The sequence below is a fragment of the Anser cygnoides genome, chromosome 11 (genome assembly GCF_040182565.1).
Source record: "Anser cygnoides isolate HZ-2024a breed goose chromosome 11, Taihu_goose_T2T_genome, whole genome shotgun sequence".
Classification (NCBI taxonomy): Eukaryota; Metazoa; Chordata; class Aves; order Anseriformes; family Anatidae; genus Anser; species Anser cygnoides.
In genome coordinates, this window is record NC_089883.1 from 13,209,482 (window position 1) to 13,235,727 (window position 26,246).

The window sequence follows — 26,246 nt, forward strand, 5'->3', positions numbered from 1 at the left end:
CCCACGGCCTAGGACCGAGCACACCCCGTTACCTAGGACTGAGCACACCCCATTACCGTTCCTCCTGCTGTTACCCCACGCCCAGGAGAGCTGCCCGCAGCCCCGTTAGCTCCTGGACCCTCACCCCCCTGGGCATCGCCACCTTCAATCCCCCACAGCCACCCAGGATCCCCCCGTCTGGCTCACCTGGGCACCCCACGTGAGGCACACCCCGGGCATGGGGCCCTGCGAGGCACCAGCACCCCCGTTATCGGGGTGGGGAGGAAGGCTCCGCTCTCATCATCACACCCGAGGCGCCCTCAGCTCCCTCCCGCTCCTCTCCTGCCCCCCAGCACCTCCACCCAGAGAGCCGAGAGGACGGGATGCTCGTGGTGTATTTCGGTGTTGGCACAAATCAGAACAAACCAACAAAAAAAAAAATAGAACAAAAACCCCCAAAATAACGACAAAAAAAACCTTTCTCCGAATGAGAGCAAAATAGGAACATTTACAAATCCTTCTGGCTCCTGCTTGGATCAAGTTAAATACAAAAAAAAAAAAAAAAAAAAAAAGGAAAAAAAATCCTCCTCTTCCCCCCGAGATTATAAAAAAATAAGAATATACACATTCCGAGAGCTTATTACAGTATAAAGTTACGGGTGCCCGCCGAGGGCTGAGCGTCCTCCCGGGGTGATCCTCCCCTGAGTCACCACGGGGCTGGGCCGTGCCAGTGACATCCCAACCGGGCAAGCCGGTTGTCCCCACGTCCCCAAATCCTCGTACCTAGCGTCTGTGCCCCGAGGGATGGGGCACGGCTGTGGGATCCCCCCCGGGGGCTCCGGTGGCGTCCTGGGGCTGCAGGAGGGGAGGCACAGGGGGATGCTGCTGAGCCCCCCAGGGGGCAACGAGGGGCAGGAGGCGGAAAGCAGGGCCGGGGGGGCTCACTGCTCCGGGGAGAGGGCACCGGGACCCCCGAGGGGCTGTGCACGTACGTAGATATCTGTGAAACATCTGAGACGGGGCGCAGGGGGGTGTATTGTACACACACGGACAGACGGACACACGGACAGGTGGGGCTGAAGGAGGCCCCGCTCCCTAAGCCCCCCCGCTGGAAACACCCCCCCAGGGCCTCCCCACGGAGCCCCTCTCGATACGTATCTGGTGGTCCCACCGAAAAATGAAAAAAAAAAAAAAAAAAAAAAAAGGAAAAAAAGCACCTCCCCAAACCCCTTCCCACCTCGTCTCGCCCCGGTTTGGTGGCGGTAAGGCACAGTCCGAGCGCGGGGCCGCGGGGGTCCTGCTGCCCGGGGGGGGGGGGCTCAGCGTCCCGGCGAGCCCTTGTCGGGCAGCAGCCCCTGGCGCCGGGCGTGCTCCAGGACGGCGGTGTAGCAGAAGTAATACTGCTCGGGCGTCTGGATGCTGAAGGCTCGCTGCGTCCGCATGCGCAGCACCGTCTGCTGGATGTCCAGCGTGCCCACGTCCTGCAGCTGGGACAGGCAGATGTCCAGCGCGCAGAAGGTACCTGGGGACAGCACCGGTGTCACCTCCTCGGCCACCACGCCGTGCCTCCGTGTCCCCTGCCCTCGGCCCCCTTACCTGTCCGGCCGATGCCGGCGCTGCAGTGCACCACGAGCGGGGGGCCCCCGGGGTGCCCCTTGAAGCGCGGCCCCAAGGCGCTCACGGCCACCCTCTGCTGCTGCTTCACTGCCCCCAAAAAGTCGATGAGGGTGGCGGCCGAGGAGGGGACGCCGTAATCCGGCCAGCTCAGGTACTGGAAGTGGGAGAGCAGCCGCCGCTCCTTGCCCTGGGGGCGAGCGGGGGGTTAGTGCCTGGCCCCTCCCGGGGGGGTCTCGGCGGGCGGTGGGCACGCACCTCGGAGCTGTGGATCTCCAGGATGGTTTTCTTGTAGTGGCCGAGGTTCTCCACGCCCAGGTTGGTGACGGTCAGGGCCCCGAAGGACATGTGGGAGTCCTTCTCCAGGGGCCAGTACTGGCCGCACTTCCTCCTGCCGCCCTCCTCCAGCCTGGCGAGGGGAGAGGTGACAGTGGTGACGACCCCCGGCCCTGTTCTGGGGACCCCCAGGGGGCCAAAAGGTCCCTGCCCAGTGCTCCCTGGTGGGGACGGCCCCAAAACCAGACCCAGGGCTGCCCGGGGAAGGGCAGGCACACCGGGATGTCGCTGGCTCTTCCCCAGGCAGTGACATTTTGGGGGTGTCCCCTCCACCTGGGGTGCACAGCGCTGCCCCCCAGGCGCGACGGCAGCTGGTCCCGCACCAAACCCGCTCATTTTGCCAGGAAAACCGGGGCTGTGCCACTCACCGGGTCGTCATCACGATGACCAGGACGTTCTGCTCCCACACCATGCGCCAGAAGTCCCCGTAGGTGTTCTCCAGGGGCCCTGCAGGGACGGCCCCGCGCATCAGGACGGGGGGCTCGGGTAACCCCACACCCCCAGGGACGGCCGCGGGTGCCCACCGGAGGAAGACGGAGCCCGTGGAGACGCCCAGACCCCAAATAACCCCGTGGCACCCCCTCACCCTGCGTCCCGATGTAGGTGTTGCGCTGCTTGTAGCCGTCCATGAAGCTGGCGTTGATGTAGTCGGTCAGCTGCGGGGACAAACACCCAAGGTGGGGCGGACGAAGCCTCTCCAACCCCATAAGAACACCCGCTGGTGCAGGGGGGAGACACGGGTTTGGGAAGAGGGGCACGGGGTCGGGGCCGCTGGGTGTCTGGGGAGGCAGCGGCGGGATGGGACGGGGACGGGACCCTGAGGCTGGCTCACCTCCGGGCGGCTGTAGGGCTTGGCCAGCTTGACGCGGGTCTGGTCCAGGCAGGGCACGTCCCCGTAGCGGTTCTTCTCCTGGTTGTAGGGCGCCCTGCGGGGCACGGGAGAGCCCAAAGGGCAGCGAGGGAACGGCAGCGGCCCCCGGCACCCGGCGCCCGCAGCCGGGGCTCTGCTGCCATCGCCTGGCCGGAGCCTCGGGAAGCGGCGTCCCCAGCGCGAGCGTCCCCGTCCCCGCCGAGCCCCCGCAGCCCCCCGGGGACCCCGACCCTGCCCGCCCGACTCACAAGGAGCAGGAGAAGGTCCCGACGGGGCTCCTGCGCCGGATCTCCTCGTACTCCTCGTAGATGCCGCGCTTCTGCTTGCGGCCGACGTGCTCCAGCAGCTCGGGCAGCGTGACCGACCTGGGGCCGGGGACGTGCACGGAGCCGTTGTCCTTGGGGGCCACCAGCGGCACCAGGATGAGCTCGTCCAGGGGGTCGGGGTGGCCGTTCTGCTGCGGCAGGAACCGGCAGTTCCAGCTCAGGGGGTCCAGCTTGAGGCAGCCGCCCAGGGTCTCGGGCAGGCACTCGCGGGGCAGGTGCTCCTTCAGCTCCGACATCTTCACCATCTGCACCTGCGGGACGGGCAGGGCTGGCCGGCGGCCTCGCAAACAGCCCGGCCACGGAGCCAGCGGGGTTTCGCCCCCCCCCCCAGTTCCCAATCTTTGAGCCCAGCTCCTCCCAAAAGCAGGGGGGGAAAGCCCAGCCGCGGGGGCGGGGGGCTGGGATCGGCGGCAGCGCCGATGCTCGGGGGGTTTTGGGGTACGAGCACGCTTCGGGAGAGGGAATTTAAGCTCCCCTTTTCCTCCCGCGGGCTCAGAAGACATTTCCTCTCCCTTTCGGCATTTCTGTCTCCACCTGCTGCTGGCAGCATCGCTGCGGAGGCCGGAGCTGCAGGTGATTTCGGGAGGGGAGCAGGGGTAGGAAATGGGCTAAGAAGCCAGCAGCGGGCTGCAGGAGCCTGGACGTCCCCGAATCACACCCAGCAGGACGGGGCCGGCGGCCACACAACCCCATCCCCTTTGGGAACAGCCTCGAAACGCGCGGGGCGCGCAGCCTCCGGGAGGAAAATGGGAGGAAAACGGGAGGAAAAGGGGCACAGACGGGGCACGGGACCCCCGTGAAGGCGGGGGGCTGGGCTGCAGAGCCCCCGGGACACGCTCACCCTCTCGCGCAGCTTCTCCTTGAGCAGCAGGCTGATGATGGAGTAGGGCACGCGGAACCACATGGGCGCTCCCACGATGAAAACCTTCTTCAGCCGCGCCGGGAAGGCTCCCTGCGGGCGGTAAAAACGCACCGGGACGGGGTCGGGTCCATGGCGTGGCACCAAACGCCCCTACCCCCAGCGTGTCCCCACCGAGGGGACAACCAGCGGGCCCCCGAAGCAGCCCGCAGCCCCCTGCAGCAGGGATTTGGGCGCTGCTGCTTGCTGGTGGCTCCTTTTTTTTTTCTTTTTTTCCGGGGAAGGGAGGAGGCACGAAATGCCAGTGCGATTAAAAAAATAATTTGCATCTGTTTCCGCGCAAGCATTGCCAGCAGCTGCACGAGGAATCCGGCGCGTGGGGACAGCTGATCCCCTCCTGCCCTCCAGCCCCGGCCGCCTGCACCCCAAATATTCCCCCGGGGGGCGCAGGCGGGGCTGGGACGGGGCCAGCGACCGCGTGGGGTGGGGAAATTGGCACGGAAAGCGCCCGGCGTCCCACGCGGAGCCGCTACCTTGAGCAGGTTGAGGATCTTCTTGCTGAGGTCCAGCTCGAAGTTGGTGTACTGCGAGCCGGCCATGTCGTAGATGAACACCAGCCCGTTCCTCTGCGTCTCGAAACTGGGCGGGGGGGGGAAAAGAGCAGCATCAGCCACGCCACCCTCACCGCTCACCAGCTCCGGGATGATGCCCCCACAGCCACCGCCTGCCCAAAGCCCCCTTTACGCCTGCTCCCGCTTCCCCACCTCCATCGGGATGACTCGGACTGGAGGAGGAAGGGAATTCCACGCAGCCAGCCCTCGTCTCCTCGAGATGGGGACGGGAAGCCCGGAGCCAGCCGCCTCGGCTGCAGCACCGCGCTCCCCCGGGAAGCGGCACGGGGCTCTCAGAGCCGGGGCTTTCCGAGGGCTGGAGATCCCCAGCGCACGCACACACACACACACACACAGCGGGCTTTGAGAACTCCACCGGTCTTTGCCACGCCAGGACAGCTTTTAAACACCTCGAAACAGGCTGTCAGCGCAAACCCGGGGGTATTTTATAGCCCAGAGGAGGCGCTTTAACCGCATTAAGCCGCTATAAAAGACGAGGCGGAGAAGCTGATGGAAACCAGCCGAGCAGCAGCATCCCCCCCCCCCCCCCCCCACAAAAAAAGCAAAAAGCGAGGCTGGTGCATGGGGAACAGAGCCCGCCCGGTGCCGTCGCCCCTCGCCCACCCTCCCCGCTGCACGCAGCGGCCCCGGCACCCCCCGCTCACCTCTCCACCGCTCTGTCCAGCAGGTAGAAGAGCGCCTGGAGCACCACGTGCTGCACGCTCCTGCTGGGGTGGTGCAGCTTGGCGGTGAAGAGGGCGATGGAAGCCCCCGAGGGGTCCCGCACGCTCTGCCGGGGAGAGAAAGTGGGGTCGGGGGGTGCCGGCGGGCAGCTCGGGGCAGGGGGGGTCCAGGCAGCGCCCACCCACCAGGATGGTGAACTTGCCGCTGAGCAGCTCCGAGCGTAGCGGCTCCTCGTGGGGCTTCAGCTTCACGATGCCCTCCTTCAGCCGCGTCTCCTGCGGGGGAGATTTCATTTTATTTTATTTTTTATCAGCGAGGGAATGGCCATGAAGGTAAAACAGGAAGCAGCTGGGCATGCCTTTAAGGGAAACCCCGATGCGGGGAGGAGCAGTGCCCTAAAAACGAGGCGGGAAAGGTCCCCACGGAGACGTCCTGCGGTCCCCGTGCGTGCACACGGAGACGTCCTGCAGAGCCCACGCGGGGGCTGCCCACCCTCCCACCACCCCCCGACGTCGGGAGGAGACGCAGGACCACCAAACACATCCCCTCGGGGACTTTGCACGGCTCAGAAGGATTTTCCAGGCGGATAACAGCATCACGGGGGGCACAGGACCCGCTGGCAGGGGCGGCCCCGGCCCCGCGCGTACCCGGTAGGAGTGGAAGAGCTCGATGGCCCGCAGGACGTCGAACTTGCGGGCCATGAGGAACTTGACGGCCACGTTCCAGGAGAGCGGGGACACATTGTACTGGCCCGTCCACTTGTTGATCTCCTCCAGGAACTGCTTGGTGGCCTGCGGGAGACAGGGGAGGCGTGCAGGGAGGGCTGCCTGGCCACGTCCCGGTCCGCGGCGAGGTGCTGAGCGCCCCTCGGGGGGAAGGTGGCCGCGAGCGGGTCCGGGCACGGGCTGGTCCCCCTGCCCGGAGCATCCCGGGAGAAAACCCCAAATCGTTGTGCTGAAAGAGCACCGGGCTTTGCGACGCGGGGAGCAAGCGAGACCGGGATGAAGGGCTGATTTACGATGCGCCAGCACCAGCTGCGCCCCAAAACGCGATACACTCAGAAAGCTGCTGCTCCCCGTCCCCTTGGGATAAATCAAGCAGGAAAAGGTCTGATGGAAAAAAACCCTAAACGCTGCTCTGCGACACGACCACGGCCCCAAACACCCCGGGGCATCACCCCTCACCCCACGTGCGCGTACACCCTGAGGGGACACAAAGGACGGGGAAGGTCCCCAAAACGTCCCCAAAACCAGCACGGCTCGGCCTTTAAAGCGGGAAGGTGCCCGCGGGAGGACGCGAAGCGCTGCGGCTCCATGGAGAACGGCACGGGGAGAGCGAGCGGCGACATCCTCCCACAGTGACGCAGGGCCGGCGGAGGAAGCCGGGACGTCACGGGAGGCCCGGGGCGTGGGAAGCGCCGGAGGAGCGTGGGGGGCACCGGGGGTCCATGGGGAGCGGGGGCACGGCCCCCCCAGCTCACCCCGGTGGTGGCGGGGCTGGGCTTGGGAAGGGGTTTGGGGTGGGGGAAATGGTGGGGGGGGAGGGTTTGGGGAGGGTTTTGGGGTGGGGGGGGATAGGGGGGTGTGGGGAGGCGGGGGGCTGGATGCAGGATGGGGGGCCGGGGGGACGTAGATGGGGGGGATGGGGGGAAGTGGGGATGGGGGGGTGGAGATGGGGAGTTGGGGGGGTGGAGATGGGGAGTTAAAGGGATGGGGGGGTGGGGATGGGGGTCCTGGGAGACATGGGGCTGGGGGGATGCAGATGGGGGTCCTGGGGGATGCGGGGACACAGCTGGGGAGCTGAGGGGATGGGGGGGTAGAGATTGGGGTCCTGGGGGATATGGGGGATGCAGATGGGGAGTTAAGGGGATGGGGGGGTGCAGATGGGGGTCCTGGGGGATGCGGGGATGCAGCTGGGGAGCTGAGGGGATGGGGGGGGATGGGGCCGGGTGCATGGAAGGCACAGAGACGGGGGGCACGAGGGGTGTGAGGATGGGGGGGCTGCGCAGATTTGGGGCGCAGGGGGCCGGGCATTCGGGGGCGTGCAGAAGGGGGGCAGGGGGATGTCCGGATGGGGGGCAGCGTGCGGATAGGGGGGTCCAGGGGGCGTAGGGAAGCGGGGCGGGGCGGCAGCCCGCGGGAAGCCAGCCCTGCGGCCGGGGGGGACCCCGAAAAAACGGAGAAAGGGGGGGGCGCAGCGCGGCGGGGACCTACCTGCTCCTCCTCGGCGCTCAGCTCCGCGGCCATGCTGCGCGGCCGGGCCGGGCCGAGCCGAGCCGGGCCGGGCCGGGCAGAGCCGGGCAGAGCCGGGCTAAGCGGCGGGGCGGCCGCCGGAGCCCATCCCCGGGGAGCCGGCGGGGCTGCGGGCACCCCCCGGCCCCTCCCGGCCTCCGGGCGAGGCCGCACGCTCGGCGAGGGAGGGAGGCTCCGCCCCGGGGTGGCCGCGGGGGACGGCAGGGAGGGAAGAGGAGGGGGAAAAAGGAAAATCGGGGGGGGGGGAAAGGGAAAAAAAGGGAACGGGGAGAAGGGGGGAAACGGGGAGGGAATGGGAAAGAAAAACGGAAACGAAAAAGAAAGAGGAAAAATGAAGATGAAAGGTGAAAAAGACGGAAAAATAAGAAACCAAAAAATAAGGAATGAAAAAGTAAGGGATGAGCAATAAATACAAATATAAAAATAGAGATTTTCTTTAAAAAGGGTAAAAAAAAAAAAAAAAAACCACGAAGAAATCCGCCGCAGCCCCGGGAAGTTTCGCTCGCCCCGGGGAAGCTGGGCCGGGCTCCGCTCCCCGCCCCGCTCTGCCCCGGCGGGGGCGGCGGCAGGAAGCGGCCCCAGCCCCCTCCCCGCCGGCCCCGGCCCCGCGGAGGGCGGGGGGAGGCCGGGGGGGGCCGGGGGGAGGCCGGGGCCGGCGGCGGGCAGGAAGCCCCCCCCGGGCGGAGGGGGGCCGCGGGAGCGAGGGGAGCAGGAGCCCCCCCCGCGTCCTCCGGGAGCTCGGCGGGACCCCCCCGGGGCCGGGCCCTTGCCCCGCCTCGCCTCCCCGCAGCCTCCCCGCAGGGCCGAGCAGCCTCCGCTGGGCCTCCCTCAGCGCCCTCCTCTCCCTCGGCGGCTCCCCGAGCCTTCCCCGCGGGCGGGCGGCTTTCCAGCCCTGCCCTCGCCCCCCTCCCTCCTCCTCTGCCCCCCGAGGCGTCCTCCTCGCCCTCCCCGTCCCGCTGCCCCCCCCGAGGCTCCGGGCCCCGGCGGCCGGGCCAGGGGGACATTTTGTCGGGCGGCGGAGCGCGGCGCTGGCGCCCTGCCCGCAGCCCGGGAGCCTGCACCTCGCTCGCAGAAAATGGAAGGAAGGGCAGAGGGAAGCAGCCGGGCCCGCAGCCGGAGCCCCCCGAGCCCGGGGAGCCGCTCGCTCAGCCCGGCCCCCCCCCCAACCCGAAATTTGGACCCCGGCTCGGTGACCGCCGGTGCCACCTCCTGCTCCGGTCGGGAGCGGGGCAGGGAACAGCTGGGAGCGGGCTCGCACCCAGCAAACAGCAGAGTCACGGCGACAAACTGCGCTGGCCCCGGCCGCTTCCGCTTAACACCCTCTCTCCAAACACAGGCTTTCGTTTCCAGCGGGAATCGCAAGGCAAATATTTATCCCTCCGGCTCAGCTCATGCTTTTAAAAGGGAAACTATGCGGCATCAGCTGGAGCGGGCGGAAAGCGCCGGCTGCTTCCCTCCAGCTCTCCGCCATCGATCAGAGCGGGCGGCTGGAGGCAGCAGCCCCTTTCAGCCGCCTTTCGTCTCCGGCCCCCTCCCTTTCCCTTCGCTGGAGGACCTTGAGAGCTTGCTGAAGGACAGCACGGAGCCTGAAACCCGAGCCGCAGCTCTTCCAGCTCCTTCCTCCCCGAGGGACGCGCAGATCGAGCATTCTGGTGCCCAGCTCGGGAGGAGAACCGGGTGGATGCACCCAGACCCCGCTGCCCTCCCGGCGAGGCTCGCCCGCTCCCAGGGCCTCTCTCCGCACTGCTCTGGGGACCAGGCGGCCCAGGCGCTTGTCCTCTTTCCCCTGGAGCAGTCGCTTTGCAGGCTAAAAATACAACCCGATGCTCAGAAAGGGCCGTGGCCACATCTGAGCGACAAGAAAGGGGTCCCAGAGCCAGGGGGCCGTTTCCTCCCCTCCCGTGGAGGGGGAGCAGAGGGCAGCCCTCTCCCCCCGCCGCGCTGACAGCTCCTGCAGCTGTAATCGATAGCGGCGGCACGGTCAGATGATCGCGAGCGGCCCACGTGCTTGGCACAGAAATGAGCATTTTCTGGGAAAAATGGGGGGGTGAGGGCAGAAGGCGAATGGCCCCGCTATCTGCGTGCAGCATCCCTGCTGGCGCTATCTCCTCCTGGGCACGGGCCCTCCTCGGGGGCCACAGGGAGGCATTTGCACGAGGATACCCCAGTCCCATGGCTTTTGCCCATTTTCCTCTCCCCCTCCACATTTAGAGTGGTCCTGCTCTGGCTTTTTTCATCTCCCCTTCAAAAACAACCTGGGGACAGCGAGCGTGACGGTGAACCAGCCCCAGGGACACGCAGGAGAGGGGGCTTGGGCAGGTAGGGGCCAGAGCAGCTCGCTGCGCCAAGAATTAAAACCCTTTAATTCATTCAGTGCTGCAACCAGCTTTTTAATCCCCCTTTGGGAGGCACAGCGTGTCTCCTCCCTGAGGTAGCAGGGAGACGCTGAAGAATTCGTATTTCTGAGAAGCCTTTTATTTGGCACAATCAGCTTTGAGAGCGAAATCATTCCTTCCTCCCTCTGCCGAGAAAAGCCCGGAGTACAGGCTGGGGCTCACGCAGCACGGCGCTGTGCTGAGAGGCAGGGCCAGCTGTGATGCAAGGAGAGCGAGTTTCTCAGTAACACGTGGGCGTGGAAAGCCCTGCCTGCAGACTCACAGCAGCCCGCTGCAGACTTCTGTTACTAGAAGCAGGCTGACCACAAAACTTTCATTGAGAAGGCCTCGGCCAACAGCTGGAGCAGAAGGCTGCAGCGCCCCGTGACTTCCTGCGCCCCGCAGGCAGGGCTGCCAGCAGGATCCGTGCCCCACGAGCGGGAGCCATGCGGCAGGATCCGTAGCCCACGGCTCCGAGCGCTGGTCCTGGCCTGGAGGCTTGCCAGAGCCTCAGACAGAAGCCGGGGCTGGGGCTGAGCTGGGAGCCCTGCAGCTTGGGACAGGTTATTTTATTTCACAGCACGTGACTGCCTGGGCAGAACCGGACGATCCTGCTCAGGCCCTCGCTTCTGCGAGGCCAAAAAGTGGCTCTGAGAGCACTTCCGTGCCCTTTACACAAAGCCATCCTATAACGATTACCTTTGCTGCCCTCAAAGGCAGCGAGAAACCTTTTCCTTCCTCCTCACCCAAGCAGGCTGCCACAGCAGCCTAATTCTCCATCCTGCTCACTGCTTCCTCCCGGCCCTCCGGAGAGGCTGCTGGCTGGGGGGTAGACAAGTGTTCCAGCTCGTACTGCCCGTCCCCAGCAGCCCTCGGCTGCCCCGCTGCCAGCTTTTTACTCTTCTTGCTCTCGATGATCTGCTGGAGCTGACGCCCAGCGTAGTCTGGCTTGGCTGTGAGCGACGTGGCGGGCACGGCGAGCCCCAGGATTTCGGGCACCATGTAAGGCCGGAGCCAGCCCACCAGCGGCGTGCTGCCGGGCGTGTAGTGGGTTTGCTTGTGGTAGAAGAGAAGTCCGTCGACCTGCAGAAAGGAGAGAGAGCGGATGAGAAGCCCGAGCTGGAGGCTTTTACAGGTCAATGAGAGCGCCAGACGGCGGCGCCGCTCCTCACTCACCGGCCAAAGCCACCAGCTGGATCGTTTTTCCTCAATAAATAGCGGAAGGGAAAGGGGAAACCCGCAGAGCTCCTGCCCTGGAAGATCAGCGCAGGCCCAGCACGCGCTGGAAGGCTTTCAGGCATCGAAGGCAAACACTGTGAGGCCGGCGGCGGCACGGACCAGTGCTTTTCCCCTCGTTGCTATGATCCCACTCCACAGAAAAGCCACCCAGTTTCTGAATGAGGCAGCGCACAAAAAGGCCATTTTACTGGATTAGGCTTATTTTAAATAATACATTGGGAGAGTAATTAGCGGGAGCGCGTGACGCCAAGGAGCCCCGCTTCGTAGTTACACTGCTACAGCTCTTCCAGCTTGCTTACGCAAAATAAATTCTTAATGCTTCCCGAGAGAGAACTTGTCCAGCGATCAATGACAGCTAAGGGCACTCAGGACTCTGCAGGCTGAGGCCCGAACTCTCGTGGCTGGCGTTTTCCCCGCGCCCCCTCCACGCCCAAGCCTCCTCACCCCACTTTCCCTGGGCTTCCCAGGGGTGCACTCTGCGAGGTTCGATCCTGCTGCAAGACCAGCTGGCCTGGGAGGTGGTGCTCCTTTTAGCTCGGCCTCGTGAGCTCTTAGAGGCCATTTCCCTACGAGTAAGTGTGGCTGAGCGGGCAGGAGCGAGCGAGGAAAAGAGCCCACCACTTTAAGCTCTGTCAGGCCCCAAATGCTCCCTGGCCCCTCCTGGAGCCCACAGCCCCCAGCAAAGAGGCACCCGTACCGGCAGCGAGCCCAGGCACGGGTGGACCGTGCAGGTCGAGGTGAGTTCGGTGCCCGTGAGCCTGGCCAAGCGAAGCGCAGGCACGTGCCCACCTCTGCTCCCGGGCGCCGGCTTCCAGCAGAGCGGGCGTTGCTCACCACGTCACTAAGGCTGTAATTTTTGGTCACTGTTAAGAGCTTGCAAAATGATCCCAGAAAACGGGGGGGATTCCCGTGCTAGGAAAACATGAAAGCAGAACAGCAAACAGCTTGTGTAACCCCCCGGATATCTAAGTGCAGAGCTTCTTTCTGCCCCCTCTCCCTGCTTCCTGGGAAGACACGAGCAGAGGAGTCAGATTGTGCGGCACCACACCGCCACGCTCTCCTGGGCCCGCACACCCAGCGCATTCCAGCGGATGCACGGCTCTCTGCGAGCAGCGGGGACTCTCCAGCACCCGCAGGAATCTTTTAGCGACATCAGAGCCTGGAAACGCTTCTGCCTTCCAGACCGCTCCACAGAGCTTCCCCAAACTGAGGAATTCAGAGCCTGGTAGAGGGTTAGGTCACGTTCCTCCTCCCCGTGGTTTCTGCTAAGTTACTGTAAGTCCCATATTCATTTCAGTTTATTCGTTGGCTGCGTCCCTATCCTGAGTCACTACTCTGACACCGGCCACATCAAGATAAGGGCTGAGAGTGCCTCCGTACGACCGAACCTTTTGAGAAACTGGCCGGGAAGGATTTCATGTGTCAAAGCCATGCTTTCCAGATTTTAGGTGCTCGATAGTATGCCTCCTCCTCCACATCGGGTTTTCTGAGAGACTTTGGCTCCCCCTGCCTTCCTAGAAACTCGTATGCTGTTTTACTCAGATCCGTGGGTAGCTCCTGAAATCCCCTCCAAAAATCTCTCCGAACTCATTGCCAGCCGACTGATCCAAAGTCCACCGAATTCATTGGAAAAAAAAATAAAACTTCTGCTCTGAAAATAGCAAACTAGGAGCCAGGTCCTAACTCTGAGGTTACAGATTAACTCTGAGGACCCAAATTTGAAAGCCCAGTCCACGTCTGTCGCCACCACACACACAATATCCTGTTAATAGGCTGAATAACCACGGCCACTCCATGCCCAATAGGCAGCGAAAAGCCTCCCCTGCTTTCACAAACCTATTTAGCATGATTCATCACAGGATGCTGGGCCCAGGCGTACGGAGATATCTATTACACTGCCCGGTCTATAGCAAGGCTGCATTTTTGCCTTCTGCAAAGACAGCAGGAGAAAGGGGAATGCCTATTTCTGCTGAGGCAGTCAGTTGAGCACTTTGAGAAGTTTTTCTTCAGCTCCCACTCCCCTGTCTGTGTTCAGAGTGGGCGCTGGCAGTTTCTGACTTCCTCTGACGACCGTCCTGGCTTTAACGAGCAGAAGGCAAAGTCAGCCCTCACAGCCAAACGAGCGTCCCCAAAGTTTAAACCTGCACTTAAGTTAATCGCTAACTTGGGCCGCACGAGCGCAAGAGACGCAGTCTCAGTGTGGCTTTTGGCTTCGTAGGACAAGCGACCCCTGTAGAGGCTGCTCCTGACCTAGGAGCAAGGCTGGGCGCTCTGCAGGAGCTGCTGCAGCAGCTGGAAGGGCTCCTGGCTCCCAGACGTTTGTCACAGCCACTGCGTCCCCCATCCTCCTCTGCTTTGGTGCCAGGTCAGCCACCAAAAGCTTCTGAGACATTTACGCCGGGGACTGCAACTCGCCACCACGCAGCTGAGCCGCTTGGCACGCCAGTGCCTGCCCTGCCCTTCCTCACGGGGCAGCAGAGGGGCTGAGCAGCACTGCCAGCCGCTCTTACAGGGGAACGACCGCCCCTGAGAGCCAGCCAGGAACGGCGGGAGCCAAAGGCAGGAGCCTGCCGGTTCTGGACAGAAGCGAGAAGCAGATCTCACGCTACTCCCTCTGCCAGATCCGGTGGCAGCAGCAGGACAGACAGACCCCTGCGGACACGTCCCAGCCATTTGCCCCCAGAAGGACTCGGGTGCTCAACACGAAGCCCACGGAAGCTGCCGTGAGCTCAAACACACCGCTCCTGCCTCCCCACGAGGCAGCACAGCTGGGCGTCCTGCACACGGACAGACGGAAGCAGCTCGGCTGAGGCAACACAGAGTCTGCGGCAGATGTCAGAGAAAGACACCAGCCTGCCTACCTCGTGGGCCTCCTGAGGGCTGCCGTCACGCAGCACGGCGCACTGCACAGATCCTCGGGCCTGTGCCCCTGCAGCCCCACCTGGGGCAGCATACGGAACCGGCTCTGGCCCTGAGAAGTTCAGCTCTGTCATATTTCCACGTGAACGTGAGTTACGCTACTTCTGGAGGCAACCTCCATCAACGCTACCCTCCCCGGGGACAGTAAGGACGGTCCAAACGCAGGGAACACTGCGCTTTAACTCTCCCTAACCAGCTCGGCTGGACACAGCCTGTGCCTGGTGACAGCCACCCACACAAAAAGCCTTCCCCAGGCACGTCGGCAGCACGGCAGCTCAGCAGGCTTCCCGCAGGCCTGGGGAGAGCTCCCAGGAGGATGGGATGCACTCTCCCCGGGCTCTGGCAGGCACGCAGCCAGGGTGTCCCCCTGCGTGTTCTCACCTCGAACGGGAAGTCCGTGGCCAGCACCGTACACAGGCTCTCCGCGGTGCAGGGATAATTCTGCAGGCCAACGAATTTGTACTGAAAGAGTAAAAGAGCGGGTTAGAGGAGAGCAAGCTGCACAGCCTAAAATGATTCAATGAATCGAGCACTGGCATGGGGGTGGCTGAGGAGGAAGCATTTCCCCTGGTTCAAGATCTAACAGGAGCGACAGGATGAAGGAACCAGACAGGTCTCAGGCATCACGAAATTGCCGGCCTTCCTGTCGCAGGCTCTCGGGGTCCCAAAGCACAGAGGGGCTCCAAAGAGAATCTGACCGACCCCAGCCTCCGTTGGGACAGGCAGAGGTCTGATGTGAATCAGAGCAGTAATTCCCAGGGCCTGGAGACCAAACCGAGAAGACCAAGTGGCTCAGTGGTGCCACGTCCCACTGAAGGAACAGGAAGCGCTCGCAGGAAAACCTCCCCGAGTCAGCCTGGTGGGAACGGCCTGCTGCTTTCCCAGCCTCACTCCAGCAACAGCAAGCGACCTCTGCGAGGCAACCCGGGGATCGTCACGACCCCCGGCGTGCCCAGAATGATCTATTTCAGGTACCTTGCATTTACCATCCCTGCTCCAAACACCCCCCTCTGGCATTTTGTTAGGGGGGCAGACGGCAGAGGCTCAGCACACGGCTCCCGCGTGCCCCTGCCACCTTTCGCCGAGCATCCGAGGCGGCAGGAAGGGCTTTTCAGGAGAGCTGACCCTGAGATGCTCTCTTAACCAAAATAGAAAGCGATGACCTCTGGGCAGGATGCAAAGCAGACAGATGTCTGCGCCCGGCTGCTGGCTCAGCCAAGCGAACCTTTCCACCCAGGAAATGAAAGCCGAAACGACCCCCCCTTCGTCAGGGAGCTGTCTTCTGGATATTCTTGTTGGAGTCAGAACAGGATGTTCTCCAAACGCGGATACCTCCGAGCTGGCACAGGAGCATTTCTCCCCATTAATGAGGGATCTGCTCCACCCAGAGGCTGCTCTGCTCGGCTCTGCCAGCGTTTGTGAACGGCACTCTGCCAGCCAGGCTGCCAAATCCCCTTGTGTCTGTCCCCAAAAAGCACTTTCCACGCCGCTGTGGGTGCCAGGGCTGGCCTCCACACACACACAAGTCTTCAGGGACTCCAGGTGGCAACGCGACGCCCACCCCTACAACTTCAGTGACTGGCTTGAGCTCCTGCTAAAGCTTTGTGATCCTTTATCCCTGCCTCGTAAGCCCAGACTACCAGAGAATAGTAATTCTAAATAAAATTGTAGCCCGGCTGCAGACCGACACCATCCCTCTAGAAACCACACTGGTTTTTCATTCCACTGCAAGCAAAAGCTGAAAAAGGCGTGGAAGTTAGCCGATACCCTGCAGCCTGATCTCCCTCGGCACTTTGGCTGGAAAGAAAAACCCACGCTCATTTACAACGCTCCGTGGCTCTATTTACATCCCGAACATGTCAGCCCATCTCATCAGAAGTACGCTTTGAAGCCTGATCTGGAAGGGGAAAAAAAAAAAAAGGCTTTTGCCTGCAAACAAAAGTGCTGAAGCCTGCTGAACAGGAGAGCTTACCCCCCAGCCTCCTCCTCCTGCCAGTACAAAAGAACTTACCGGATTAATCCTGCTTTTCTCTCCCAGCCCTTCCTCCTCTTGGATCTTTGAGAAGAGCCAGAAGAATCTGAAGTCAGTCTGAGAAAAGAAACGGCCTTAATTACTGTCCGCCACACATCTGCACCTGCAGGGCCGCAGCTCTCACAGCCCTGGGCCCGCGTTCACACAGATTTATAACGAGCACCCTGACCTTCCACACTTCCCTCAAAACACCCCCAAAATTTACCCCATCATCCCCGCAGCCACCAGCCCGCGAGCTGTAGAGGTGCTGCTGGTTAGCTCCAACACTCCACGCTGCGCGGTGAGCTCTGCCTGAAAGCCAGCTCAGGGAATTGGGAGCAGAAGTGAGAAATTCGGTACCTGGCAGTCGTACACAGGGTGTCCCCTCCAGCACATCACGTCGAGGATGTAGTACGTCTGCTGCGCCTCGCTGTAGATGCAGTCCAAGATGCAGTACACTACGCACAGACACAAGGAGCTCCAGGCGCTGCCCAAGGCACTGAGCAAGCGCCAGATCAGATCTCTCCTGCACTAAGCCCCAGCGCAGACCAGGAGGTGCAGAGGGAACCCCTTCTCGTTCGCGTGGCCACAAAAAGCTTTTAGCTCAAAGGAGCTACGAAGGTACCGCGCAGCGGCACAGCAAGCGAAGGCATCTCTCAGGGAAAGGCGCTTTATCCATCGCTAACCCCACCCCAGTCCAAGCCAAGCCACGGTACAAGGTGGCAGGCTGTAAGCAGCTCTGCTGCTTAACACAAAGAAAGCGCTGAGGTTTAAGTGTCAATTAACCAGGCGGCTAATTAAAAGAAATGGTCTTATCTAGCACAAAGGCATCAGAGACCGTCCACGTCTAGGTATCTCCAGAAGAACACGGACAGCCTGAAGCTAACTAACCGCTGGCACCAGAAACGGGAGCAATCTGGGGGCCCCGGGGCGCAGCACTGAGCCACCACGCCTGTGGGTACGCGCACACGCACGGAGAAGATGGTGGCTGTCCTCTACCTGCCTCAAAACCCTCCTCAGATCACTCGTTACCTTTCTCACTCGTCGAATTGTGCCGGTTTCCCCCCGGGAGCAGGGAGGGGAACCTGTTGACACAGAAGCCGCTCTTGGTGTAAGCTGCTGTGGAGCCCTGAGAGGAAAAGGGAGACAAAACAACGTCACAGCTGGGCTCGGCACCCTCCTGCCGCAGCTGGAACACCCCCAGGGTGCTGGAACACAGGTCACCCCCACCCCGCCTGCCCAAGGAGGGGTCCTGGGTGCTCAGCACGGATCCCAGAGCCCAAATGTCTGCAGTTCTCAGGGGGTTCACGCCCTGGGGAGCTCGACACATGGGGCAGCCTTAGGTTGGCTGGCACAGGAGGGACGTAGGACGGGACACCTCTCGCTGCTACTGCATGGCGAGGTGTTACCGCTGCTGCCACGTACCCGGGAGGCCACGACCAGCGCCCGCTTCCCGACGGGACACACCACTGCAACCCACTCCTGCTCCAGGTCCATGGGGACGTCGATCAGCCACTCGGACAGCATCAGCTGTGGGGAAACATGGAAAAGCAGCTGGTAACAATGCCCCTGCAGTCATGGAAAACACACGGCTCAAGGACAAAGCAGGAAGGTTTTGGCTCCGTTCTACAGCTCCTCCAGGCGCTTCACAGACAACGTGTGTTGCTCACCAGGCCAAATTACAGCACCCAGCTCCCTCTGACTAATCTGTGCAGCAGGCTCTTTCCCTAAGTCTTTCTCCTGATTAAGCTTCAGAGCACAGCGTGGGGCTCGCAGCCCTCACCTGGGCATCCCGGTCCCTGTGCCAGCCTCACTTCAGCCCTTCGTTTCATTCATTTATTTTTAAATAGCTGGCAGACCTTAAGGATGTGTAATATTAGGGATAAGAGAACAGCTGAGCTGACCTCTCCAGGCCCCTCAGCATGTTTGGTGACACTGCCCCAAAGCCTGGGTGTCTTTTAGAGGAAACGTGGCACTGAGGCTGAGGAGCCCCCTCTGCCAAGGTTTCCCTTCCTTCCTGGCGCCCTAAGGGTGATGAGAGGCGGAAATCTTTAACGGAGCGCTGCGCAGCGGGGTCTAAATGCCTTTAGCAGGGCTAAAAGCCCCCAGAGCACGCAAGCAGCCCAGCTCAGCCTGTCCTCTGCGTGTGTAAGCGGCAGGAGGGCCGAGCCACAGCTCCCACCCCGTGCCAACACCCAGAGCCCGCCTCAGGCGGCCCCGCACCTGGTTGGCATAGCGCTTGGGCAGCTTCCTCTCCACCTCCATCTCCTCCTCCTCATCCTCCTCCTCATCATCCTCCTCCTCGCTGTCCACCCCAACCCAGTCGTTCTCTGCCAGCCTCCTGGCATGGTTCACGTAGTCCAGCCGCCTCCTGGAGGGGGAAGAAGAAGAAATAAAGGAACAGAGCGACACATCTACCCCCCCCCCCTCCCAGAGCCGCCACCCCCCCCCCCCAGGGGGGGCGCCACCCCCAGCACGGCCCCACAGCCCGCGGGCCCCCCTCCCTCCCCGCCTCCCTCCCTCGCCCCCCGCGGCCCCCCCTCCGTGCTCACTCTCTCTGGAGGCGGAGGAGGCGCTGCCGGCGCTCGGCCTGCCCCAGCCCCCCCCCGGAGCGGCCCTTGTAGGCGCCGAGCCGCGGGTGCGGCGCCGCGGGCTCCGCCAAGGCCTGCAAGGCCGCGCTCAGCTCCTCCATAGCAACGCCCGCGCGCACTTCCGCCCACCGAGACGCCGGGGCTAGAGCGGCGCCGCCTCCTGCACAGCGCCCCCTGCCCGCCTGGAGGACTCCGCCCCCGCCGGTCGCCCGGAGCGGGGGGGCGGTGGAAGGGGGGGGGGGGCGGACTTGGGGGTCCCGTGAGGCGGCGGGGGGGGGGTTACCGGGGAGGGGGGGGTGCAGGGAGGGAGGGGGGAGGACGGCCCGGTGCCCCCCCCCCCGGGGCGGCTGCTGCCTGCAGAGGGCGGCGGAGGGCGGCGCGGGGAGCCCGGCGGGGCCGTGCGTCACCGGGGGGGGGCGGCGGGGCCAGCCCGGCACCGGCACCGGGGAGCGGCACCGGCACCGGGACCCGCACCGGGACCCGCACCCGCACCGGGACCCGCCGCCCGCTCCGTCCCGCTGCAGGTTTGCGGGAACGGAGAGACGAGGGTGGGGGGGGGGAGGCTGGGAAAGGGGGGGCCAGCAAAAAAAAAAAAAAAAAAAGCAAGGAAAAAACCCCAAACTGAGCAAAACAAGGCGAAACAACCCAAAAAAAGGCCGCTGCCGGCTGGCGGAAAGCCCCCCCGGGCTGCCTGCGGCAGGGGAGGCAGCTGGGGGGGTGGGGGGGAGAAGAGGGTCTGAGCGGTGCCGAGCGGTGCTGAGCCGTGCCGAGCGGTGCTGAGCCGTGCCTGGCCGTGCCGAGCCCCCCCGGTGGATGCTAAGCCCGGCGGCCGCCCCCCCGGGGGATGGTGCCCAGCAGCGGGGCGCCGTGCCGCCAGCGGGGCGTCGAGCCCTGAAGCGGCTCCCGCTCGCTTTTCGCCACCTTTCCCCCCAAAACCGGCCTCGGCTGTTCGGCCGCGGGGGCTCCGCTTGAGGCCGTCCTCCACCTTCCCCCCCTCTGCCGGCCCCGGCCATGGCGCTGAGAGCCCGAGCGCTCTACAACTTCCAGAGCGAGAACAGGGAGGAGATCAGCATCCAGGAGAACGAGGAGCTCGTCATCTTCAGCGAGGACTCGCTGGACGGCTGGCTGCAGGGCACCAACAGCCGTGGCGAGACCGGCCTCTTCCCGGCCTCCTACGTGGAAATCCTCCGCTCCCGAGCGGGCTCTGGCTACACCGAGAGCCCCGGCAGCCCCGCCGGCTCCCCCGGGCACGGCTCGGCCTTCTACGCCTCGCCGCCGGGCGTCTCCTACCAGGGCAGCTTTGAGGACGATGACGACGATGACTGGGACGACTGGGACGATGCCTGCACGGTGGTGGAGGAGCCCCGCGGCCCGCCGGGTGCCAACGGGCACCCCTCGCCCGGCCTGCAGCCCCCGGCGCCGCCCTACGGCCACCAGCCCGCCGGCTACCGGGCCAAGCCGGCGCTGGAGAGGCAGGACAGCTTGAGCTCCTCCAAGAGGGGCAGCGTGGTGGGGAGGAACCTCAACCGCTTCTCCTGCTTCGTCCGCTCGGGGGTGGAAGCCTTCATCCTGGGCGACGTGCCCCTCATGTCCAAGATCGCCGAGGTGTACAGCATCGAGATGGGGTCGCGGGGCCCCCAGTGGAGGGCCAACCCCCACCCCTTCATCTGCTCCGTGGAGGACCCCACCAAGCAGACCAAGTTCAAGGGCATCAAGAGCTACATCTCCTACAAGCTGACCCCCAGCAACATCAACTCGCCCGTCTACCGGCGCTACAAGCACTTCGACTGGCTCTACAACCGCCTGCTGCACAAGTTCACCGTCATCTCGGTGCCCCACCTGCCCGAGAAGCAGGCCACCGGGCGCTTCGAGGAGGACTTCATCGAGAAGCGCAAGCGGCGCCTGATCCTCTGGATGGACCATATGACCAGCCACCCCGTCCTCTCGCAGTACGAGGGCTTCCAGCACTTCCTCTGCTGCCGCGACGAGAAGCAGTGGAAGCTGGGCAAGCGGCGGGCGGAGAAGGACGAGATGGTGGGCGCCAGCTTCCTCCTCACCATCCAGATCCCCACGGAGCACCAGGACCTGCAGGACGTGGAGGACCGCGTGGACGCCTTCAAGGCCTTCAGCAAGAAGATGGACGACAGCGTCCTGCAGCTCACCAACGTGGCCTCGGAGCTGGTGCGCAAGCACGTGGGGGGCTTCAGGAAAGAGTTCCAGAAGTTGGGCAACGCTTTCCAAGCCATCAGCCACTCCTTCCACATGGACCCCCCCTACAGCTCCGATGCCCTCAACAACGCCATCTCCCACACGGGCAAGACGTACGAGACCGTGGGGGAGATGTTCGCCGAGCAGCCCAAGAATGACCTGTTCCTCATGCTGGACACTCTCTCTTTGTACCAGGGGCTCCTCTCCAACTTCCCGGACATCATCCACCTCCAGAAAGGTACGGGGGCTCTCCCGGGGGTGGCTTCTTCTCCCTTAGGGCTGGGGATGTCCTGCATGATTGTCCCACGCGTGGAGTGGGACCGGGGTGCAGCCCTCTGCTGTGCGGGAACGGAAATGGGGCTGGGGTTGGGGCTGGGGATGATGATGAAGATGGGACGAGGATGCATGGGGATGGAGACGGGAATGGGGCTGGGGTTGGGGATGACGATGAGGATGGGGATGATGATTAGGATGGGGATGAGGATGAGGATGGGGATGGCGATGAGGATGGGGATGACGATGAGGATGGGGATGACAGTGAAGATAAGCATGACGATGAAGATAAAGATGACAATGAGGATGGGGATGATGGTGAGGATGGGGATGACGTTGAGGATGGGGATGACAATGACAATGACGATTAGGGTGGGGTTGATGATGAGGACGGCCATTGGGACCATCACACGTGGCAGCACTTCCCAACCCCTGGAGGTGCTGCTGGGTCCAGGCTCAGTTTTTGGACCTCCTGGGGACAACCAGGGTCAAAGTCTTTGCGACTACATCCCCGCACGTCAGAGAAGAGGACGGCAGGGTCCAGCACCCGGCTGCCCAGGGCGCTCAGCACCCCATGCAGGGTGGCTGGGGAGGGCAGGGGATAAATCCCAGCCGGCGGTGTCCCCGTGCCCTGGCCGGGTGTGACGCACACCCGGGCTGGGTGTGGGAGCGGGGCCGAAGTCCACGCACCCCTCCCAGGACACGGCAGGGAGGGGACATCCGTGCTGGCCGGTGGCTTTGGGGACAGGGGCTTTTCCCCAGAGCCCCCGTGTGGCTCCATGTCCCCGGGGGACGGCGCGGAGGAGCAGCCCTGGCCGCTTCCTTGCGCTCCTCTCCTCACTTTGTTTACCACCGCGGGCTGGATCCCGTCCGGAAGCGAGGCCGCGTGGGCAGAGCGGAAGGCAGGATTTGGCCTCCAACCTTTGCTTCCTCTGGGCTCCTCCTCCTCCTCCTCCTCCTCCTCTGGGGGCAGCAGCAGCTCCCCGACCCCAGGTCCCTGCTGCCGGCAGGGAGAGGGAACGAATTCCCAGCCACCGCTGGAGGCCAGATCCTGTTTGCAGGCAAACAGCCTCTGTGCTAAGGAGGGGGAGGAATGCAGGGCCAGAGCCAGGCGGGATTCTTTCGAAACCGAGCTATAAAAATAAAAGGAAGGAGGGGGAAATCTGGTGTCGGAGCATCGGCTGTGGCTCGGGCACTCTCCGTCCCCGGGATGCTGCAGTCAGCAATGTCCTGCCTGGCTCTCCAGCTCCCCATGCAGCTATCAGCCCAAGTTGCGCTTTGTAGCAAAGTTTCTTTCAGGAGCTCGCCCCAGCTGCCAGCTCCGAGGCAGGGCTGTTATCAGCTGGCAGCGGCAGCGGTGCAAGGGTTGCGTGCGCTGATGAACCGCCCAAGCACGCCGCTCGCCCCGTGGAGAGCTGCTCCTGGTGGGAAGCAGCTCGGGGCTCTCGGGAGCTGGGGCTGGAGGGGCCGGGGGACCCCAAACGCATCCCCGATCCCTTTAGGGGATGCCGCAGGTCCCCACCAGCTCTCACTCTGCCCTGCCTCGCCAGGCGCCTTCGCGAAGGTGAAGGAGAGCCAGCGGATGAGCGACGAGGGCCGGATGGACCAGGAGGAGGCGGACGGGATCCGCAAGCGCTGCCGCGTGGTGGGCTTCGCCCTGCAGGCCGAGATGAACCACTTCCACGAGCGGCGCGTGGCCGACTTCAAGAGGATGATGCAGTCCTACCTGAAGCAGCAGATCATCTTCTACCAGCGCGTCAGCCAGCAGCTGGAGAAGACGTTGCGCATGTACGACAACCTCTAACGCCCCCCCGACGTGCCTGCTTGCTGCCCCTCCGAAACCACGCAGTTTTCTCTCCGCGGCCTTGCAGAGCTTCTCTGTTTAGGGGGGCTGAGGACGAGTGGGAACTCATGACGCTAGTGACCAAATACCTTTGGGGTTTCCCCCAGGCGGGCTGCGGTGCCGTGCCACCGCGCAGCAGGTCCAGGGGAGACGCGGGTGTTTCCCACGAGACACACGGACAGCGACTTGGCGGTGCTGGTAGCTCTGCCCAGCCGTTTTTAGCTTTTCCAAAAAAAAACCACCCGTCCTCCTGGAGCAGAGAGGTGGGCGCATCCCGGCTCGCTGGGAGGAGAAATCAAAGCGGTCGACATTTTGCACACTGAGAGTTTTTCTGAGGGGAAAGGTCTTTATTTGGAAGAGAAATTTTTGTTTTGTTTTGTTTTGGGGTCATGAGATATTTTCAATATTTTCCATTTTTCGCAACCGTTTCTGCAGCATTTTTACTGATTTTTAAATAGACACAGAAGCGAACGGAAATCTCTTTTCTCAAGCACTGCTGTTGACTAGAAAAAGGGATATATAAAAAAAAAAAAAAACCACACACAAAAAAAAACCAAACCAGCCCACAGCGTTTTCAATAAAACCGTCGGTAGAAAGCTTCCCCCGGTCCCTGGGAGGTTTTGGGGGAAGCAGAGCCACTCCAGGAAGGGCTCCGTGGAGGGGGCACGGCGCTGAGCATCCCTCCCAAGCGTCCCCCCCGGAGCGGGGCTGGCAGGAGGAAGGGAAGTGGCTGGGATAAATCACGCCGAGGGAAGTCGGGGCCGGCCTGGCCCCGCTCCAGGGTTAAAATTAGCCCCAGCGCGCGGGCCGGCGGGGCAGCGCGTGGAGAACAGCGGCGCTGGGGGGGCGGCGGGATGCGTGCGGCCCTGCCAGGGCCCCCCTGTCCCACCCCATGGGGACGGGCATGCCATAGTGCAGACGTGCTTCCTCCTGCATCCCCGCCTGGGGCTGCCCCAGTTTGTCCCGTCCCCATCCCACCCCGGGTAATCCCTCCACATCTCCATGCTGTCCTATCCCGTTCCCATCTCATCCCTGTCCTGCCCTGTTCCCATTCCTCCCCATCGCACCTTCTCCCCATCCTTCCCTGGTCCTACCCGTCCCCATGCCCATCCTACTTTGGCCCCATCCCCATCCCTGTCTCCAACTTATCCTATTATACCCGGTCCCCATCCTACGTCGGCTCCGTTCCCCATCCCACCCCGTCCCACCCCTGGTTCCAGTCCCCCCTGGGGAGGACAGTGTGGCCCTACAACTGTCCCCTGCCGTCCCCATGAGGCAGCCAGGGGACCGTGAGGCGACTCGAGCTCGGGGACACCGCAGCCTGCAGGTCAGACACGGGGCAGGCAGCAGCTATAGGGACCGCCTGCCTCCATCCTGCCCCGCTCAGCCTCGCAGGGCGCGGTGCAGGCGGCGATGCCCCGGTGCCCGCCGGCAGCGGATGTGGAACCCGCCCGGCCGGTCGGCGAGGACGGGTTTTGGCAGCGTGCAGGGAGCAAGACCGGGCAGCATGCGGCGTGCTCCTCGTCATCGCCGCGTTCCTCAAATACTTGGGGATGTGACCCCAGCGCAGCACCAGCAGCCCGTGGCGCTCCTCCGGGCGGGGAGCAAGAGCCGGTGCCAGCGCTCAGCGCTCTCCTACAGCCAGCCCGAGGTGTTACCGGGGTTGGCAGCACCTTGGCCACGGTGCCATTGACCATATTTAATGGCAAAGAGGGTTGGCCAGCGCTCCCTGTCCCCCTGGTGCTGGTGGTCCCCTCCGATGGGGCGGCGGGGCTCATCCCGGGATGCCTCCCCGGATTTCAGTGTCTTTGGGCGGGTTGTTTTTGCAGGAGCTCGTCCCTCCGTCACTGCCTGCCTGCCTGCCTGCGAGCTGCTGGGTGTGGAGGCGCGGGTCAGGCTGGATCTGTCTTGAATTTCAATGCGCAGCCGGGGTGGAGCGCTGCCGCAGCTGCCCGGGGGAGGCTTTGTGCACCCGGGGCTGGTGGCCAGGTCCCCGTCTCACCATCCTTCGCTTGCCAGGGCCTGGGGAGCTCCCGTCCTGCAGGCTGCAGGCACAGGCTGCCGAAATGGGGCACGGAGCGCTCCGGGCACCCTGGGGTGCCGGGTTCGGCTCTGAAGGGTGCCGGGCCCCGGGAGCGGGGATGGAGCCCAGCCAGGAATGGAGCCTCCCGCTCCTTAAATCCCTGCGCCTGCATGGGAGGTTCCCAAAGCCACCCGAGCCGATCTGCCCTGGGTGGTGTTGAAAGAAACCTGTTTGGCTTGGTGTTTTTTCGCCTTTCAATAGGTGTCTGAAATCCAGCCCGTGTAACCGGGCCGCGACTGATCTCCTCGCCCTGCCCGCTGCCCCAGCTCCTGCCCCCAGGGGTCCCACGGGGGGGCAGCCAGAAGCTCCCTGGTGCCCCGCAGAGCCAGGTGGGCACCCACAACCAGGATCCTCGGCCCCAGGCGGGCTGCTCGGGGTGCAGGAGGTGGCACCGTGGCCAAGGGACACCGGCTCTCAGCCCCTTGGTGGCTCTGCACTGGGTGGTGCTCTGCGGGGGATTTGCTGCCAGCACAGCCTGGCCCCACAGAAGTGCGCTCAGCGCTGGCGTCTTGCAGGTTGCTGCCTGTCCTCTCGTGACCCCAGGAAGCGGATATTTCCCGGCAGCGGGCAGTAAAACCGCCAGCCTTTAAAATAACCCACTTTGCTCCTCAAAGTAGGCCACGTTCCCTCTATCGAGTCTCCTCGGGGTGTGCTGCTTCGGCGAGGAGGTGGGGGCTGCTGCGAGCAGCCGGGAGGGGCATGGAGCGGGAGGGAGGGCAGGGGGGGCCGGCAGGGGTTTGGGGGAGCAGCAGGCGGGTCAGGGCTGGGGCATGCGGGGATGGAGCCGCGACGGCTGCAGGACGGCAAATAGCGGGTCATAAATGCAGCTGGGCAAAGGGCTGGTCCTACAAACGTCCCGGCTTTGCGGCCCCAGAGTGATTTTTCTAGGATGGAAGGGGATATGGGACATCCCGGCGGCGTTTCAGCCTTGCCGCAGCATGCTGAGAGCAGGAGGTGCCCCGCCAGGAGGCACTCGGCTGCAGCCCCGCGGGGTGTTTTTGTTGGGCCCCATCCTGAGCCCAGCACTCAGTTTTTCCTCGGATAATTTCTATTTAAGCGTTCAGGCCGTCAGCCCGGGGAAAAGTTGAGCCAGAGCCCGGGGCTCGGCCTGCCACCTCCAAATGCTGCTCTGCAGCTCGCCAGGCTTGGCAAGGAGCGGCGCTGGGAGGGAG

At 63.7% G+C, this 26,246-nt stretch overlaps 3 protein-coding genes across 4 annotated transcripts; 1 reads left to right on the top strand and 2 right to left on the bottom strand.

Moving 5' to 3' along the window:
- Window positions 1-1,195: 1,195 nt before the first annotated feature.
- On the bottom strand, window positions 1,196-9,318 carry PTPN9 (protein tyrosine phosphatase non-receptor type 9). 2 transcript variants are annotated; one of them, XM_048081500.2, is made up of 13 exons: window positions 9,088-9,318; window positions 5,928-6,071; window positions 5,466-5,555; window positions 5,262-5,386; window positions 4,519-4,624; window positions 3,968-4,078; window positions 3,049-3,377; window positions 2,762-2,855; window positions 2,516-2,585; window positions 2,298-2,376; window positions 1,852-2,002; window positions 1,576-1,783; window positions 1,196-1,501 (listed from the first exon to the last, which is right to left on the bottom strand). In XM_048081500.2, exons 1-13 carry the CDS (start codon window positions 9,178-9,180, stop codon window positions 1,299-1,301), a joined length of 1,803 nt encoding a protein of 600 aa, XP_047937457.1. In that variant the 5' UTR covers window positions 9,181-9,318; the 3' UTR covers window positions 1,196-1,298. The 2 variants fall into 2 exon arrangements, with proteins under 2 accessions (XP_047937457.1, XP_066860073.1); XM_067003972.1 differs by lacking the exon at window positions 9,088-9,318 and adding an exon at window positions 7,494-7,944.
- A 583-nt stretch (window positions 9,319-9,901) lies between these two features.
- On the bottom strand, window positions 9,902-18,816 carry SNUPN (snurportin 1). Its single transcript, XM_067003976.1, has 8 exons — window positions 18,629-18,816; window positions 18,300-18,447; window positions 17,502-17,606; window positions 17,109-17,205; window positions 16,437-16,534; window positions 16,077-16,154; window positions 14,447-14,527; window positions 9,902-10,990 (listed from the first exon to the last, which is right to left on the bottom strand). Exons 1-8 carry the CDS (start codon window positions 18,766-18,768, stop codon window positions 10,676-10,678), a joined length of 1,062 nt encoding a protein of 353 aa, XP_066860077.1. The 5' UTR covers window positions 18,769-18,816; the 3' UTR covers window positions 9,902-10,675.
- Window positions 18,817-19,071: 255 nt separating this feature from the next.
- Window positions 19,072-24,099, top strand: SNX33 (sorting nexin 33). Its single transcript, XM_013194071.3, has 2 exons — window positions 19,072-21,113; window positions 22,699-24,099. Exons 1-2 carry the CDS (start codon window positions 19,679-19,681, stop codon window positions 22,950-22,952), a joined length of 1,689 nt encoding a protein of 562 aa, XP_013049525.3. The 5' UTR covers window positions 19,072-19,678; the 3' UTR covers window positions 22,953-24,099.
- The last annotated feature ends 2,147 nt before the right edge of the window (window positions 24,100-26,246 follow it).

Excerpts from the sequence above, each read along its gene's own strand:
- PTPN9 (XM_048081500.2), bottom strand. The coding sequence starts at position 9,180 with ATGCTCGATCTGCGCGTCCCTCGGGGAGGAAGGAGCTGGAAGAGCTGC. Across the intron at positions 5,556-5,927 it reads AGCTCTTCCACTCCTACCGG|GAGACGCGGCTGAAGGAGGG; the intron begins GTACGCGCGGGG and ends TCTCCCCCGCAG. Across the intron at positions 4,079-4,518 it reads AGATCCTCAACCTGCTCAAG|GGAGCCTTCCCGGCGCGGCT; the intron begins GTAGCGGCTCCG and ends TACCGCCCGCAG.
- SNX33 (XM_013194071.3), top strand. The coding sequence starts at position 19,679 with ATGGCGCTGAGAGCCCGAGCGCTCTACAACTTCCAGAGCGAGAACAGG. Across the intron at positions 21,114-22,698 it reads CATCATCCACCTCCAGAAAG|GCGCCTTCGCGAAGGTGAAG; the intron begins GTACGGGGGCTC and ends CTGCCTCGCCAG.
- SNUPN (XM_067003976.1), bottom strand. The coding sequence starts at position 18,768 with ATGGAGGAGCTGAGCGCGGCCTTGCAGGCCTTGGCGGAGCCCGCGGCG. Across the intron at positions 18,448-18,628 it reads CTCCTCCGCCTCCAGAGAGA|GAGGCGGCTGGACTACGTGA; the intron begins GTGAGCACGGAG and ends TTCCCCCTCCAG. Across the intron at positions 10,991-14,446 it reads CCACGGACTTCCCGTTCGAG|GTCGACGGACTTCTCTTCTA; the intron begins GTGAGAACACGC and ends TCCTTTCTGCAG.